The sequence below is a fragment of the Melanostigma gelatinosum genome, assembly GCF_949748355.1.
Source record: "Melanostigma gelatinosum genome assembly, chromosome: 13".
Classification (NCBI taxonomy): domain Eukaryota; kingdom Metazoa; phylum Chordata; class Actinopteri; order Perciformes; family Zoarcidae; genus Melanostigma; species Melanostigma gelatinosum.
The window spans coordinates 25,031,080-25,045,962 of NC_136646.1; the positions used below are offsets into that span (position 1 = coordinate 25,031,080).

The 14,883-nt window shown below is 47.2% G+C and overlaps 2 protein-coding genes across 3 annotated transcripts in view; one reads left to right on the top strand and one right to left on the bottom strand.

Annotated features, from left to right (window-relative positions):
- The window catches only part of LOC306786346 (uncharacterized protein), a 5,325-nt gene extending 3,531 nt beyond the window's left edge, over nt 1-1,794 (bottom strand). The window contains exon 1 of one of the 2 annotated variants that reach the window (XM_079281088.1): nt 1,728-1,794. The gene's annotated coding sequence lies outside the window, so the exon portion shown is untranslated. Of the gene's footprint in view, nt 1-969; nt 1,126-1,727 lie in introns of those variants that run through there. The other variant, XM_079281087.1, reaches the window with a different exon arrangement.
- LOC306786345 (eukaryotic translation initiation factor 1b) lies at nt 1,778-4,218 on the top strand. Its single transcript, XM_079281086.1, has 4 exons — nt 1,778-1,913; nt 2,559-2,722; nt 2,857-2,958; nt 3,043-4,218. Exons 1-4 carry the CDS (start codon nt 1,883-1,885, stop codon nt 3,085-3,087), a joined length of 342 nt encoding a protein of 113 aa, XP_079137212.1. The 5' UTR covers nt 1,778-1,882; the 3' UTR covers nt 3,088-4,218.
- The last annotated feature ends 10,665 nt before the right edge of the window (nt 4,219-14,883 follow it).

The following is a 14,883-nucleotide window of genomic DNA, read 5'->3' on the forward strand; positions in this document are numbered from 1 at the left end:
TCTGCACAATCAGTACTTTAAGTACATTTGAGTTATTGTAGCATCATCACATCTCCATCATGTCTGTCTCACCCTCCTGTCCTTCTGTCTCACTAGTATTCTAACTTTTTACCTTCATGTGTTCACATTGTACTGTTGTACTTGTACGTGTTATATTACTGCGTGGTTTCTATTTTGTGAGTTGTTGTTTTGTTTGTTCTTTATTGTTACTGCAGCTGAACCAACGTCCTCTTGGGGACAAATAAAGTCTTTAACTTGAATTATTTCACTTTCGTGGAACTTTAACTTTATAACTTCAACACATGACGGAGTGATTCTATTCTGTTGTGTTCCTACTTTTACTTAATAACATGATCAAAGTTAAATACATTTATTTTCTACCACTGAGGAAAGCGTCTACGCGATATTACAAGTACTACATGCTAGTGGTGGAATCTAACTAAGTACATTTACTGAAGTACTGTACTGAAGTACACATTTGATACATCAGATAGAATAGGAAAACATATTACTGATCAATCAATACTTTTACTTCAAGTGTATTTTGATGGTGATACTTAGATTTCAACGAACTTCAGTAAGGATTTGAATGAGGACTCTTTTACTGGTAGTATTTTCACAGCGTGGTGTTGTCCTTTTACTGGTAGTACTTTCACAGTGTGGTATTGTACTTGTATTGCAGTAAAGTATCTGAACACTTCTTTTAATACAGATTATACTGAGACACTTAAGTTCTGGTTCACTGGTAGAATATTTAGCATTAAAGATGAAGGTAAATGGGTATATTTTACATTATTATTATTATGAATCTGCCTGTTTCACATCGTAATGATGAATCCTGTTGCTTTTTAACGGTCCTGAGAAATATAAACGTTCATACATGTGATCCTTGAGTGCTAGTTTTCTTTAGTAGAAACACAACAATGCTAGCTAGCTAGCTAGGAGCTAACAGTGATAACAACGTCTTACCGCTCTGAAGGGTCCTGTATTCTCATAAGTGTGCCGCGTGCAATAAACATAAACGCTGCTATAGTTGACGTTCAGTCACATCATCTTGTTTTACATGTTAATTGTACAAAAAGAGCATTTTTCTGATGAACACAAACGGGATTAGCTAACGTTAGCTGTGGCGGCACCAGCGTTGTTGCCATGGAATCAGACTCGGAAGGGTCCTCAGAAGGGACAAAATAAGAAGCGCGAAGGGGAAAATAAACTCAACGCTTGTGGTGATTTAATACATTTTAATACATTTAGTACATTCAGTAGTACTCAGAGCCTTTACTTACGTAAAACTACAAATACCTCAGTTTGTTGTTTATTTTCAACATCGTGCAATGTCAAAATATTATAAAAACATTATAATAATAATAATAATAAATCACCTCTTCAATCACACAACCATAACTCTGTTGGTTGTTTGTTTAAATCTTTGCACCATTGTTTAGTTTAATATTATTCAACTGTATTGTAAATATTGTGTATTATTATATTTAATATTTTTTTTACACTTAATTAAATGCTCTATTAACATCTATTATTTGTCTACTTCCATCGTTTTTTTGTTGAGTGTTGTTATTTGTTATTGTTTTCCTGTACACGATGACGTCAGATTTCCAGTAAATGTTGAGAAATATTAGGGCGTGGTAGCCAACGGCGACGACTTCGTACGTCAGTTACGTAATGACGTTGTTTCGGGGCGGGGCTATAAAGACTTGTTTTCCACTTACCAGGCTCGAAAGAAGCTCCATTTTGTTTGAGCCGTTGAAGCAGAGCCGAGCACCGTCCACCGAAAAACCTAGCAACGATAAAAAAAAGGTCAAAGTCAGCCGACGAACCGCTCGCTAACCAAGTTATTATCCGAAAGGAAAGCAAATCTTATCGTATGTCCGATATCCAGAACCTCCAAACTTTTGGTAAGTCATAATAATCAAACAACCTGGCAGACTGAGGTGGGGGAAGGGCGAGCACCGGCTAAGCTAACGGTTAGCTTCTGACTTACGGCGAGGTTTTTATCGGCTTTGTTGATAATTTATGACAAAACAATTGATCCCTAAAGCAATCTATTCGACGTACATGTGTACCTTGTAACGAAATTAAAAATGTAACTATTTCTTGTTTGGTCATCATTAGCCGACTGGCAGGCCTTCTGCCGCCATTAGGCCTGAAGTGCGCTAGGTTAGCTTGTTAGCTTATTCTTCCGACGCGTTGGGGTTGAGACGAAAATGGCCGCTGGAAAACTCGCATTTATTTTTACACTGTTATACGTGTGAGGCTTGGATTCACGATCCTACACATACAAAGTTGCCATGTCATGACTAGTAATTAACGTACAATTCCGGTTGGTAGCTGAACTGTGCTAACTACCTACCTAACCCCAACGCTGTATATTTAGTTTCGTGCGCCTGCGCAGTTTATCCGAGAAACTGTCCCCTTCTCTGGGCTCTGCATGTCAACAAAGGGGGTGTTTAAAAATAGTTATGTGAATTAGTATATATGTGACCTGTGTATATTATTTGTTTAACGTGCATTGTTCTTCCTGTCATCTACCTCTCCTCCAGACCCCTTTGCTGATGCAACTAAGGGTGATGACCGCCTCCCAGCCGGGACTGAGGACTATATCCACATAAGAATCCAACAGCGGAACGGCAGGAAGACCCTCACCACCGTCCAGGGCATTGCCATAGACTATGACAAGAAGAAGCTAGTCAAGGCCTTCAAGAAGGTAACGGCCAGTCTTAGTTTGTGGTTCACATGGTTGTGTTTCATGGCGTGCTGTTCACCAGATGCTGCTGTGGGGTGGTGGTGGAGATGCTACAGACACTGACTCGTTGTTTTTGCTCTCTTTGACCCTGGCAGAAGTTTGCGTGCAATGGGACAGTGATTGAGCACCCAGAGTATGGTGAAGTGATCCAGCTTCAGGGAGACCAGCGCAAGAATATCTGCCAGTTCCTCATTGAGGTAAGCTTGTTGTTTTTCGGCTTTGTGTGTAACCGGGCAGACTGGAGCTCATTTCAATTTATTGGTCTCTTTCTTCTTTTGCAGATTGGCCTGGCCAAGGAGGAGCAGCTCAAAGTCCACGGCTTCTAGAAGCTGCTAGCAGCCTTCCCTCCTAGAAAGCCATTAACCCCCCCTCTCATGTGCTGCTGTTGCCCTTCCTCCCTCCTTGCAGCCCCACCAGCTCCCATTAGCTAACACGTGAATTACCTCTGACAAACATGGGATTCTGTAAGCCCCTACAACACCAGGGGGCAGGCTCGCTCTCTCAAAGACACACCACTGCAGCTCCACACAACATCAGGGACGAGTGGTGATGACCCAAACCTCCTTGCCCCCTTTTTGTTTATATCCTTTTTTTAAATTTGTTTTCTTTTAGGTCTTGTGTCACAAAGAGGAGGCACTGTTTCATGTAACTTTTTGTTTTATACTTCAAGGTGTTTCAATAAAACGTTGAGTCTCCATATGTTGGAGTGTTGTCGTGGGGGCTGGGTTTGTACCAGAGGGTCACTGACTTTAACTGTTGGCAGCTGAAGTGGGTGCATTTAGAACAACTGAGGGTCTTTTTTTTGTTGAGGCATTTTCTGCAGAAGTCAGTCTCTGTAGTTGGCCACCAGAAGAGACTTCCCTCTTCCCGGTCTGGCATCGTTTACACGCTCAGCCGCCTGCTCTCAGGTCACAGAGCAGAGATCGTGTTAAAGTTCTGACCATCTTCACCAACACCTCCGGCACATTTGTGTTTTTGCTCTTCACATTTTTCTAACTCATTTCTTAGTTTGTTTTTTGCTGCCCACCCAAGTATTAAACTTAAATGGAAGTTCAGTCAGTGGTGGTCTGACGTTGGGCCAAACCAGGCCGGTGCGGTTGAAGGCTGAGTCGGTTCCCTTTGTGATCACATGAACCCTCCAGGGTGGGAGTGAAGTCAGATACCGGTAATATTAGTTCAGTTAGTGAGTTTAGACGACGTGAGCTTCCTGCTCTGGCTCCTGACCACATCCGCTAACACATCTGGTACCACAGCTACAGTTATGGACACTTGAATCTTTAATTTTCATATATAATGCAATAATTTATAAAACTTGAGTTAAGACTGATTCTGAAGTAATACAGTAAAAATCAAAGCCATGGCCGGGTCACACTGCTCCTGTGACTGAGGGTGAAGAAGAGCAAGTCTGTTTTGCAAAATCCACATTTGGTTCAATAAAATGTCTGCAGTTAAAGCATCCTGTTCGTTTGTGTGGTTTTATTTCTCTGTGGTGCCAATCAGTGAGTCCTCATCACAAACATTCTTGTTTCAGTGGAAAGTTAATTATGAACAAGAGACTATGGGATTTAGAAAATGTAAAAGTCATATTTCTAAAAGAACTCAACCTTATCAACAGTCAGTAAATGTTTTACAAATCTTGTTTTTTCATAATTCAACGTGGCCGGAGTGTGGCAGTGTTTTATCAGAATCATGAAATAATACAAAGATTTAAAACCTCGTAACAAGTAACTATTTCATTAATAATAAAAACTTCCAGGTTTGATTTATTTGTATAAAACAATGTAAATACATGTATAAATATAAAAATACAAATAAATACATTAAAAAATACAGGGTGACACAAAAAAGCGAAAAACACTTGTTTCCATTGTGGCCCACAGAAGGGAAAAAACACAGACAAACATGACGACTTAATAAAAATGATACTAATAATAAATAAATTGGTTGTTATCTTGAAGGGCCATTTCATGGTAAAAAAATTGCTTAACCCTGATTTTAAAAACCGGTTTAGAATCGCTGGCCTTGATGTGACTAGGGAGGCTGTTCCACAGCTTTGCACCCGTGAACTCAATTTCATACACTACAAACTCATTGAATTATACTGCTAGGAGATGTAGTACAGCATAAAGTACATGTACCTCTGAGATGAAGTACAGTATAAAGTACAACATGTACCTCTGAGATGTAGTACAGCATAAAGTACATGTACCTCTGAGATGTAGTACAGCATAAAGTACATGTACCTCTGAGATGAAGTACAGTATAAAGTACAACATGTACCTCTGAGATGTAGTACAGCATAAAGTACATGTACCTCTGAGATGTAGTACAGTATAAAGTACAACATGTACCTCTGAGACGTAGTACAGTATAAAGTACAATATGTACCTCTGAGACGTAGTACAGTATAAAGTACAATATGTACACTGTGTCTGAGGGGAATCTTTTTACTTGACATCTTCAGTTGTTAACTTCCGAACATCTTGAATATGTAGTTAAAGTAGTTAAAATAAGCTCCACCTTCACCTGTTACATTACAATGTAACATCAGAAGCAGAAACCGTTCATTGCCGCGGGGCGATAGAGGGAGTCACAGGGGCGATAGAGGGAGTCACAGGGGGCGATAGAGGGAGTCACAGGGGCGATAGAGGGAGTCACACTGGGCGATAGAGGGAGTCACAGGGGCGATAGAGGGAGTCACAGGGGGCGATAGAGGGAGTCACAGGGGCGATAGAGGGAGTCACAGGGGCGATAGAGGGAGTCACAGGGGCGATAGAGGGAGTCACAGGGGGCGATAGAGGGAGTCACAGGGGCGATAGAGGGAGTCACAGGGGGCGATAGAGGGAGTCACAGGCGATAGAGGGAGTCACACTGGACGATAGAGGGAGTCACACTGGGCGATAGAGGGAGTCACAGGGGCGATAGAGGGAGTCACACTGGGGATAGAGGGAGTCACAGGGGCGATAGAGGGAGTCACAGGGGCGATAGAGGGAGTCACAGGGGGCGATAGAGGGAGTCACAGGGGCGATAGAGGGAGTCACAGGGGGCGATAGAGGGAGTCACACTGGGCGATAGAGGGAGTCACACGGGGCGATAGAGGGAGTCACAGGGGGCGATAGAGGGAGTCACAGGCGATAGAGGGAGTCACACAGGACGATAGAGGGAGTCACAGGGGGCGATAGAGGGAGTCACAGGCGATAGAGGGAGTCACACTGGACGATAGAGGGAGTCACAGGGGGCAATAGAGGGAGTCACAGGGGCGATAGAGGGAGTCACACGGGGCGATAGAGGGAGTCACAGGGGGCGATAGAGGGAGTCACAGGGGGCGATAGAGGGAGTCACACGGGGCGATAGAGGGAGTCACAGGGGGCAATAGAGGGAGTCACAGGGGGCGATAGAGGGAGTCACAGGCGATAGAGGGAGTCACACTGGACGATAGAGGGAGTCACAGGGGGCGATAGAGGGAGTCACAGGCGATAGAGGGAGTCACACTGGACGATAGAGGGAGTCACACTGGGCGATAGAGGGAGTCACACGGGGCGATAGAGGGAGTCACAGGGGGCGATAGAGGGAGTCACACTGGACGATAGAGGGAGTCACACGGGGCGATAGAGGGAGTCACACGGGGCGATAGAGGCAGTCACAGGGGCGATAGAGGCAGTCACAGGCGATAGAGGGAGTCACAGGCGATAGAGGGAGTCACACTGGACAATAGAGGGAGTCACACTGGGCGATAGAGGGAGTCACAGGGGGCGATAGAGGGAGTCACAGGCGATAGAGGGAGTCACAGGCGATAGAGGGAGTCATACTGGACAATAGAGGGAGTCACACTGGGCGATAGAGGGAGTCACAGGGGGCGATAGAGGGAGTCACAGGCGATAGAGGGAGTCACACTGGACGATAGAGGGAGTCACACTGGACGATAGAGGGAGTCACAGGGGGCGATAGAGGGAGTCACAGGCGATAGAGGGAGTCACACTGGACAATAGAGGGAGTCACACTGGGCGATAGAGGGAGTCACACGGGGCGATAGAGGGAGTCACAGGGGGCGATAGAGGGAGTCACACTGGACGATAGAGGGAGTCACACGGGGCGATAGAGGGAGTCACACGGGGCGATAGAGGGAGTCACAGGGGCGATAGAGGCAATCACAGGCGATAGAGGGAGTCACAGGCGATAGAGGGAGTCACACTGGACAATAGAGGGAGTCACACTGGGCGATAGAGGGAGTCACAGGGGGCTCTTCACATTTTTCTAACTCATTTCTTAGTTTGTTTTTTGCTGCCCACCCAAGTATTAAACTTAAATGGAAGTTCAGTCAGTGGTGGTCTGACGTTGGGCCAAACCAGGCCGGTGCGGTTGAAGGCTGAGTCGGTTCCCTTTGTGATCACATGAACCCTCCAGGGTGGGAGTGAAGTCAGATACCGGTAATATTAGTTCAGTTAGTGAGTTTAGACGACGTGAGCTTCCTGCTCTGGCTCCTGACCACATCCGCTAACACATCTGGTACCACAGCTACAGTTATGGACACTTGAATCTTTAATTTTCATATATAATGCAATAATTTATAAAACTTGAGTTAAGACTGATTCTGAAGTAATACAGTAAAAATCAAAGCCATGGCCGGGTCACACTGCTCCTGTGACTGAGGGTGAAGAAGAGCAAGTCTGTTTTGCAAAATCCACATTTGGTTCAATAAAATGTCTGCAGTTAAAGCATCCTGTTCGTTTGTGTGGTTTTATTTCTCTGTGGTGCCAATCAGTGAGTCCTCATCACAAACATTCTTGTTTCAGTGGAAAGTTAATTATGAACAAGAGACTATGGGATTTAGAAAATGTAAAAGTCATATTTCTAAAAGAACTCAACCTTATCAACAGTCAGTAAATGTTTTACAAATCTTGTTTTTTCATAATTCAACGTGGCCGGAGTGTGGCAGTGTTTTATCAGAATCATGAAATAATACAAAGATTTAAAACCTCGTAACAAGTAACTATTTCATTAATAATAAAAACTTCCAGGTTTGATTTATTTGTATAAAACAATGTAAATACATGTATAAATATAAAAATACAAATAAATACATTAAAAAATACAGGGTGACACAAAAAAGCGAAAAACACTTGTTTCCATTGTGGCCCACAGAAGGGAAAAAACACAGACAAACATGACGACTTAATAAAAATGATACTAATAATAAATAAATTGGTTGTTATCTTGAAGGGCCATTTCATGGTAAAAAAATTGCTTAACCCTGATTTTAAAAACCGGTTTAGAATCGCTGGCCTTGATGTGACTAGGGAGGCTGTTCCACAGCTTTGCACCCGTGAACTCAATTTCATACACTACAAACTCATTGAATTATACTGCTAGGAGATGTAGTACAGCATAAAGTACATGTACCTCTGAGATGTAGTACAGCATAAAGTACATGTACCTCTGAGATGAAGTACAGTATAAAGTACAACATGTACCTCTGAGATGTAGTACAGCATAAAGTACATGTACCTCTGAGATGTAGTACAGCATAAAGTACATGTACCTCTGAGATGAAGTACAGTATAAAGTACAACATGTACCTCTGAGATGTAGTACAGCATAAAGTACATGTACCTCTGAGATGTAGTACAGTATAAAGTACAACATGTACCTCTGAGACGTAGTACAGTATAAAGTACAATATGTACCTCTGAGACGTAGTACAGTATAAAGTACAATATGTACACTGTGTCTGAGGGGAATCTTTTTACTTGACATCTTCAGTTGTTAACTTCCGAACATCTTGAATATGTAGTTAAAGTAGTTAAAATAAGCTCCACCTTCACCTGTTACATTACAATGTAACATCAGAAGCAGAAACCGTTCATTGCCGCGGGGCGATAGAGGGAGTCACAGGGGCGATAGAGGGAGTCACAGGGGGCGATAGAGGGAGTCACAGGGGCGATAGAGGGAGTCACACTGGGCGATAGAGGGAGTCACAGGGGCGATAGAGGGAGTCACAGGGGGCGATAGAGGGAGTCACAGGGGCGATAGAGGGAGTCACAGGGGCGATAGAGGGAGTCACAGGGGCGATAGAGGGAGTCACAGGGGGCGATAGAGGGAGTCACAGGGGCGATAGAGGGAGTCACAGGGGGCGATAGAGGGAGTCACAGGCGATAGAGGGAGTCACACTGGACGATAGAGGGAGTCACACTGGGCGATAGAGGGAGTCACAGGGGCGATAGAGGGAGTCACACTGGGGATAGAGGGAGTCACAGGGGCGATAGAGGGAGTCACAGGGGCGATAGAGGGAGTCACAGGGGGCGATAGAGGGAGTCACAGGGGCGATAGAGGGAGTCACAGGGGGCGATAGAGGGAGTCACACTGGGCGATAGAGGGAGTCACACGGGGCGATAGAGGGAGTCACAGGGGGCGATAGAGGGAGTCACAGGCGATAGAGGGAGTCACACAGGACGATAGAGGGAGTCACAGGGGGCGATAGAGGGAGTCACAGGCGATAGAGGGAGTCACACTGGACGATAGAGGGAGTCACAGGGGGCAATAGAGGGAGTCACAGGGGCGATAGAGGGAGTCACACGGGGCGATAGAGGGAGTCACAGGGGGCGATAGAGGGAGTCACAGGGGGCGATAGAGGGAGTCACACGGGGCGATAGAGGGAGTCACAGGGGGCAATAGAGTGAGTCACAGGGGGCGATAGAGGGAGTCACAGGCGATAGAGGGAGTCACACTGGACGATAGAGGGAGTCACAGGGGGCGATAGAGGGAGTCACAGGCGATAGAGGGAGTCACACTGGACGATAGAGGGAGTCACACTGGGCGATAGAGGGAGTCACACGGGGCGATAGAGGGAGTCACAGGGGGCGATAGAGGGAGTCACACTGGACGATAGAGGGAGTCACACGGGGCGATAGAGGGAGTCACACGGGGCGATAGAGGCAGTCACAGGGGCGATAGAGGCAGTCACAGGCGATAGAGGGAGTCACAGGCGATAGAGGGAGTCACACTGGACAATAGAGGGAGTCACACTGGGCGATAGAGGGAGTCACAGGGGGCGATAGAGGGAGTCACAGGCGATAGAGGGAGTCACAGGCGATAGAGGGAGTCATACTGGACAATAGAGGGAGTCACACTGGGCGATAGAGGGAGTCACAGGGGGCGATAGAGGGAGTCACAGGCGATAGAGGGAGTCACACTGGACGATAGAGGGAGTCACACTGGACGATAGAGGGAGTCACAGGGGGCGATAGAGGGAGTCACAGGCGATAGAGGGAGTCACACTGGACAATAGAGGGAGTCACACTGGGCGATAGAGGGAGTCACACGGGGCGATAGAGGGAGTCACAGGGGGCGATAGAGGGAGTCACACTGGACGATAGAGGGAGTCACACGGGGCGATAGAGGGAGTCACACGGGGCGATAGAGGGAGTCACAGGGGCGATAGAGGCAATCACAGGCGATAGAGGGAGTCACAGGCGATAGAGGGAGTCACACTGGACAATAGAGGGAGTCACACTGGGCGATAGAGGGAGTCACAGGGGGCTCTTCACATTTTTCTAACTCATTTCTTAGTTTGTTTTTTGCTGCCCACCCAAGTATTAAACTTAAATGGAAGTTCAGTCAGTGGTGGTCTGACGTTGGGCCAAACCAGGCCGGTGCGGTTGAAGGCTGAGTCGGTTCCCTTTGTGATCACATGAACCCTCCAGGGTGGGAGTGAAGTCAGATACCGGTAATATTAGTTCAGTTAGTGAGTTTAGACGACGTGAGCTTCCTGCTCTGGCTCCTGACCACATCCGCTAACACATCTGGTACCACAGCTACAGTTATGGACACTTGAATCTTTAATTTTCATATATAATGCAATAATTTATAAAACTTGAGTTAAGACTGATTCTGAAGTAATACAGTAAAAATCAAAGCCATGGCCGGGTCACACTGCTCCTGTGACTGAGGGTGAAGAAGAGCAAGTCTGTTTTGCAAAATCCACATTTGGTTCAATAAAATGTCTGCAGTTAAAGCATCCTGTTCGTTTGTGTGGTTTTATTTCTCTGTGGTGTCAATCAGTGAGTCCTCATCACAAACATTCTTGTTTCAGTGGAAAGTTAATTATGAACAAGAGACTATGGGATTTAGAAAATGTAAAAGTCATATTTCTAAAAGAACTCAACCTTATCAACAGTCAGTAAATGTTTTACAAATCTTGTTTTTTCATAATTCAACGTGGCCGGAGTGTGGCAGTGTTTTATCAGAATCATGAAATAATACAAAGATTTAAAACCTCGTAACAAGTAACTATTTCATTAATAATAAAAACTTCCAGGTTTGATTTATTTGTATAAAACAATGTAAATACATGTATAAATATAAAAATACAAATAAATACATTAAAAAATACAGGGTGACACAAAAAAGCGAAAAACACTTGTTTCCATTGTGGCCCACAGAAGGGAAAAAACACAGACAAACATGACGACTTAATAAAAATGATACTAATAATAAATAAATTGGTTGTTATCTTGAAGGGCCATTTCATGGTAAAAAAATTGCTTAACCCTGATTTTAAAAACCGGTTTAGAATCGCTGGCCTTGATGTGACTAGGGAGGCTGTTCCACAGCTTTGCACCCGTGAACTCAATTTCATACACTACAAACTCATTGAATTATACTGCTAGGAGATGTAGTACAGCATAAAGTACATGTACCTCTGAGATGAAGTACAGTATAAAGTACAACATGTACCTCTGAGATGTAGTACAGCATAAAGTACATGTACCTCTGAGATGTAGTACAGCATAAAGTACATGTACCTCTGAGATGAAGTACAGTATAAAGTACAACATGTACCTCTGAGATGTAGTACAGCATAAAGTACATGTACCTCTGAGATGTAGTACAGTATAAAGTACAACATGTACCTCTGAGACGTAGTACAGTATAAAGTACAATATGTACCTCTGAGACGTAGTACAGTATAAAGTACAATATGTACACTGTGTCTGAGGGGAATCTTTTTACTTGACATCTTCAGTTGTTAACTTCCGAACATCTTGAATATGTAGTTAAAGTAGTTAAAATAAGCTCCACCTTCACCTGTTACATTACAATGTAACATCAGAAGCAGAAACCGTTCATTGCCGCGGGGCGATAGAGGGAGTCACAGGGGCGATAGAGGGAGTCACAGGGGGCGATAGAGGGAGTCACAGGGGCGATAGAGGGAGTCACACTGGGCGATAGAGGGAGTCACAGGGGCGATAGAGGGAGTCACAGGGGGCGATAGAGGGAGTCACAGGGGCGATAGAGGGAGTCACAGGGGCGATAGAGGGAGTCACAGGGGCGATAGAGGGAGTCACAGGCGATAGAGGGAGTCACAGGCGATAGAGGGAGTCATACTGGACAATAGAGGGAGTCACACTGGGCGATAGAGGGGGTCACAGGGGGCGATAGAGGGAGTCACAGGCGATAGAGGGAGTCACACTGGACGATAGAGGGAGTCACACGGGGCGATAGAGGGAGTCACAGGGGCGATAGAGGCAGTCACAGGCGATAGAGGGAGTCACACTGGACAATAGAGGGAGTCACACTGGGCGATAGAGGGAGTCACACGGGGCGATAGAGGGAGTCACAGGGGGCGATAGAGGGAGTCACACGGGGCGATAGAGGGAGTCACACTGGGCGATAGAGGGAGTCACACGGGGCGATAGAGGGAGTCACAGGGGGCGATAGAGGGAGTCACACGGGGCGATAGAGGGAGTCACACGGGGCGATAGAGGGAGTCACACGGGGCGATAGAGGGAGTCACAGGGGGCGATAGAGGGAGTCACACTGGGCGATAGAGGGAGTCACACTGGGCGATAGAGGGAGTCACACGGGGCGATAGAGGGAGTCACAGGGGGCGATAGAGGGAGTCACACGGGGCGATAGAGGGAGTCACACGGGGCGATAGAGGGAGTCACACGGGGCGATAGAGGGAGTCACACGGGGCGATAGAGGGAGTCACAGGGGGCGATAGAGGGAGTCACACTGGGCGATAGAGGGAGTCACACTGGGCGATAGAGGGAGTCACACGGGGCGATAGAGGGAGTCACACGGGGCGATAGAGGGAGTCACACGGGGCGATAGAGGGAGTCACACGGGGCGATAGAGGGAGTCACACGGGGCGATAGAGGGAGTCACACGGGGCGATAGAGGCAGTCACAGGGGCGATAGAGGCAGTCACAGGCGATAGAGGGAGTCACAGGCGATAGAGGGAGTCACACTGGACAATAGAGGGAGTCACACTGGGCGATAGAGGGAGTCACAGGGGGCGATAGAGGGAGTCACAGGCGATAGAGGGAGTCACAGGCGATAGAGGGAGTCATACTGGACAATAGAGGGAGTCACACTGGGCGATAGAGGGAGTCACAGGGGGCGATAGAGGGAGTCACAGGCGATAGAGGGAGTCACACTGGACGATAGAGGGAGTCACACTGGACGATAGAGGGAGTCACAGGGGGCGATAGAGGGAGTCACAGGCGATAGAGGGAGTCACACTGGACAATAGAGGGAGTCACACTGGGCGATAGAGGGAGTCACACGGGGCGATAGAGGGAGTCACAGGGGGCGATAGAGGGAGTCACACTGGACGATAGAGGGAGTCACACGGGGCGATAGAGGGAGTCACACGGGGCGATAGAGGGAGTCACAGGGGCGATAGAGGCAATCACAGGCGATAGAGGGAGTCACAGGCGATAGAGGGAGTCACACTGGACAATAGAGGGAGTCACACTGGGCGATAGAGGGAGTCACAGGGGGCGATAGAGGGAGTCACAGGCGATAGAGGGAGTCACAGGCGATAGAGGGAGTCATACTGGACAATAGAGGGAGTCACACTGGGCGATAGAGGGAGTCACAGGGGGCGATAGAGGGAGTCACAGGCGATAGAGGGAGTCACACTGGACGATAGAGGGAGTCACACGGGGCGATAGAGGGAGTCACAGGGGCGATAGAGGCAGTCACAGGCGATAGAGGGAGTCACACTGGACAATAGAGGGAGTCACACTGGGCGATAGAGGGAGTCACACGGGGCGATAGAGGGAGTCACAGGGGGCGATAGAGGGAGTCACACGGGGCGATAGAGGGAGTCACACTGGGCGATAGAGGGAGTCACACGGGGCGATAGAGGGAGTCACAGGGGGCGATAGAGGGAGTCACACGGGGCGATAGAGGGAGTCACACGGGGCGATAGAGGGAGTCACACGGGGCGATAGAGGGAGTCACAGGGGGCGATAGAGGGAGTCACACTGGGCGATAGAGGGAGTCACACGGGGCGATAGAGGGAGTCATACGGGGCGATAGAGGGAGTCACACGGGGCGATAGAGGGAGTCACACGGGGCGATAGAGGGAGTCACACGGGGCGATAGAGGGAGTCACAGGGGGCGATAGAGGGAGTCACACTGGGCGATAGAGGGAGTCACACGGGGCGATAGAGGGAGTCACACGGGGCGATAGAGGGAGTCACACGGGGCGATAGAGGGAGTCACACGGGGCGATAGAGGGAGTCACAGGGGGCGATAGAGGGAGTCACACTGGGCGATAGAGGGAGTCACACTGGGCGATAGAGGGAGTCACACGGGGCGATAGAGGGAGTCACACGGGGCGATAGAGGGAGTCACACGGGGCGATAGAGGGAGTCACACGGGGCGATAGAGGGAGTCACACGGGGCGATAGAGGGAGTCATGTAAAAGGCCTTAGTGAGTCACTTCTGTGTCTCATTGTTGTTGGTTCGTGTCCCGTTGTAATTGTAGTTCTCCCCCTTTTTATTGTCGTTCATGAGTCTCTGTCTGTAGCTGTTCAGTAATCGTTCTATTGTTCCTGTTTTAATTTCATGGAGAATTTACACAGTTAATCTAAGCACAATGTGATGCAGCCCCTTTTACACAGCACTCCGACTTTAGACATTCAACAGGTAGAATGTTTGCACATTCAAATAAAATCAACTGTTATAAAGGATATCAGAAGATAATCAGAATCAGGTTTATCGTCGGCTGACGATCAATAATGACCGTGTTACAATTACAGGTTCTCAGCCGCCCAGAGGGCTGACGATCGTGCTGGTCGGGGGGAGTAGAGTTGGTAAGAGTGCAACAG

Coding starts and splice junctions, on each gene's coding strand:
- LOC306786345 (XM_079281086.1), top strand. CDS start 1,883: ATGTCCGATATCCAGAACCTCCAAACTTTTG. Junction 1,914..2,558: donor CCAGAACCTCCAAACTTTTG/GTAAGTCATAAT, acceptor CCTCTCCTCCAG/ACCCCTTTGCTGATGCAACT. Junction 2,723..2,856: donor TAGTCAAGGCCTTCAAGAAG/GTAACGGCCAGT, acceptor TGACCCTGGCAG/AAGTTTGCGTGCAATGGGAC.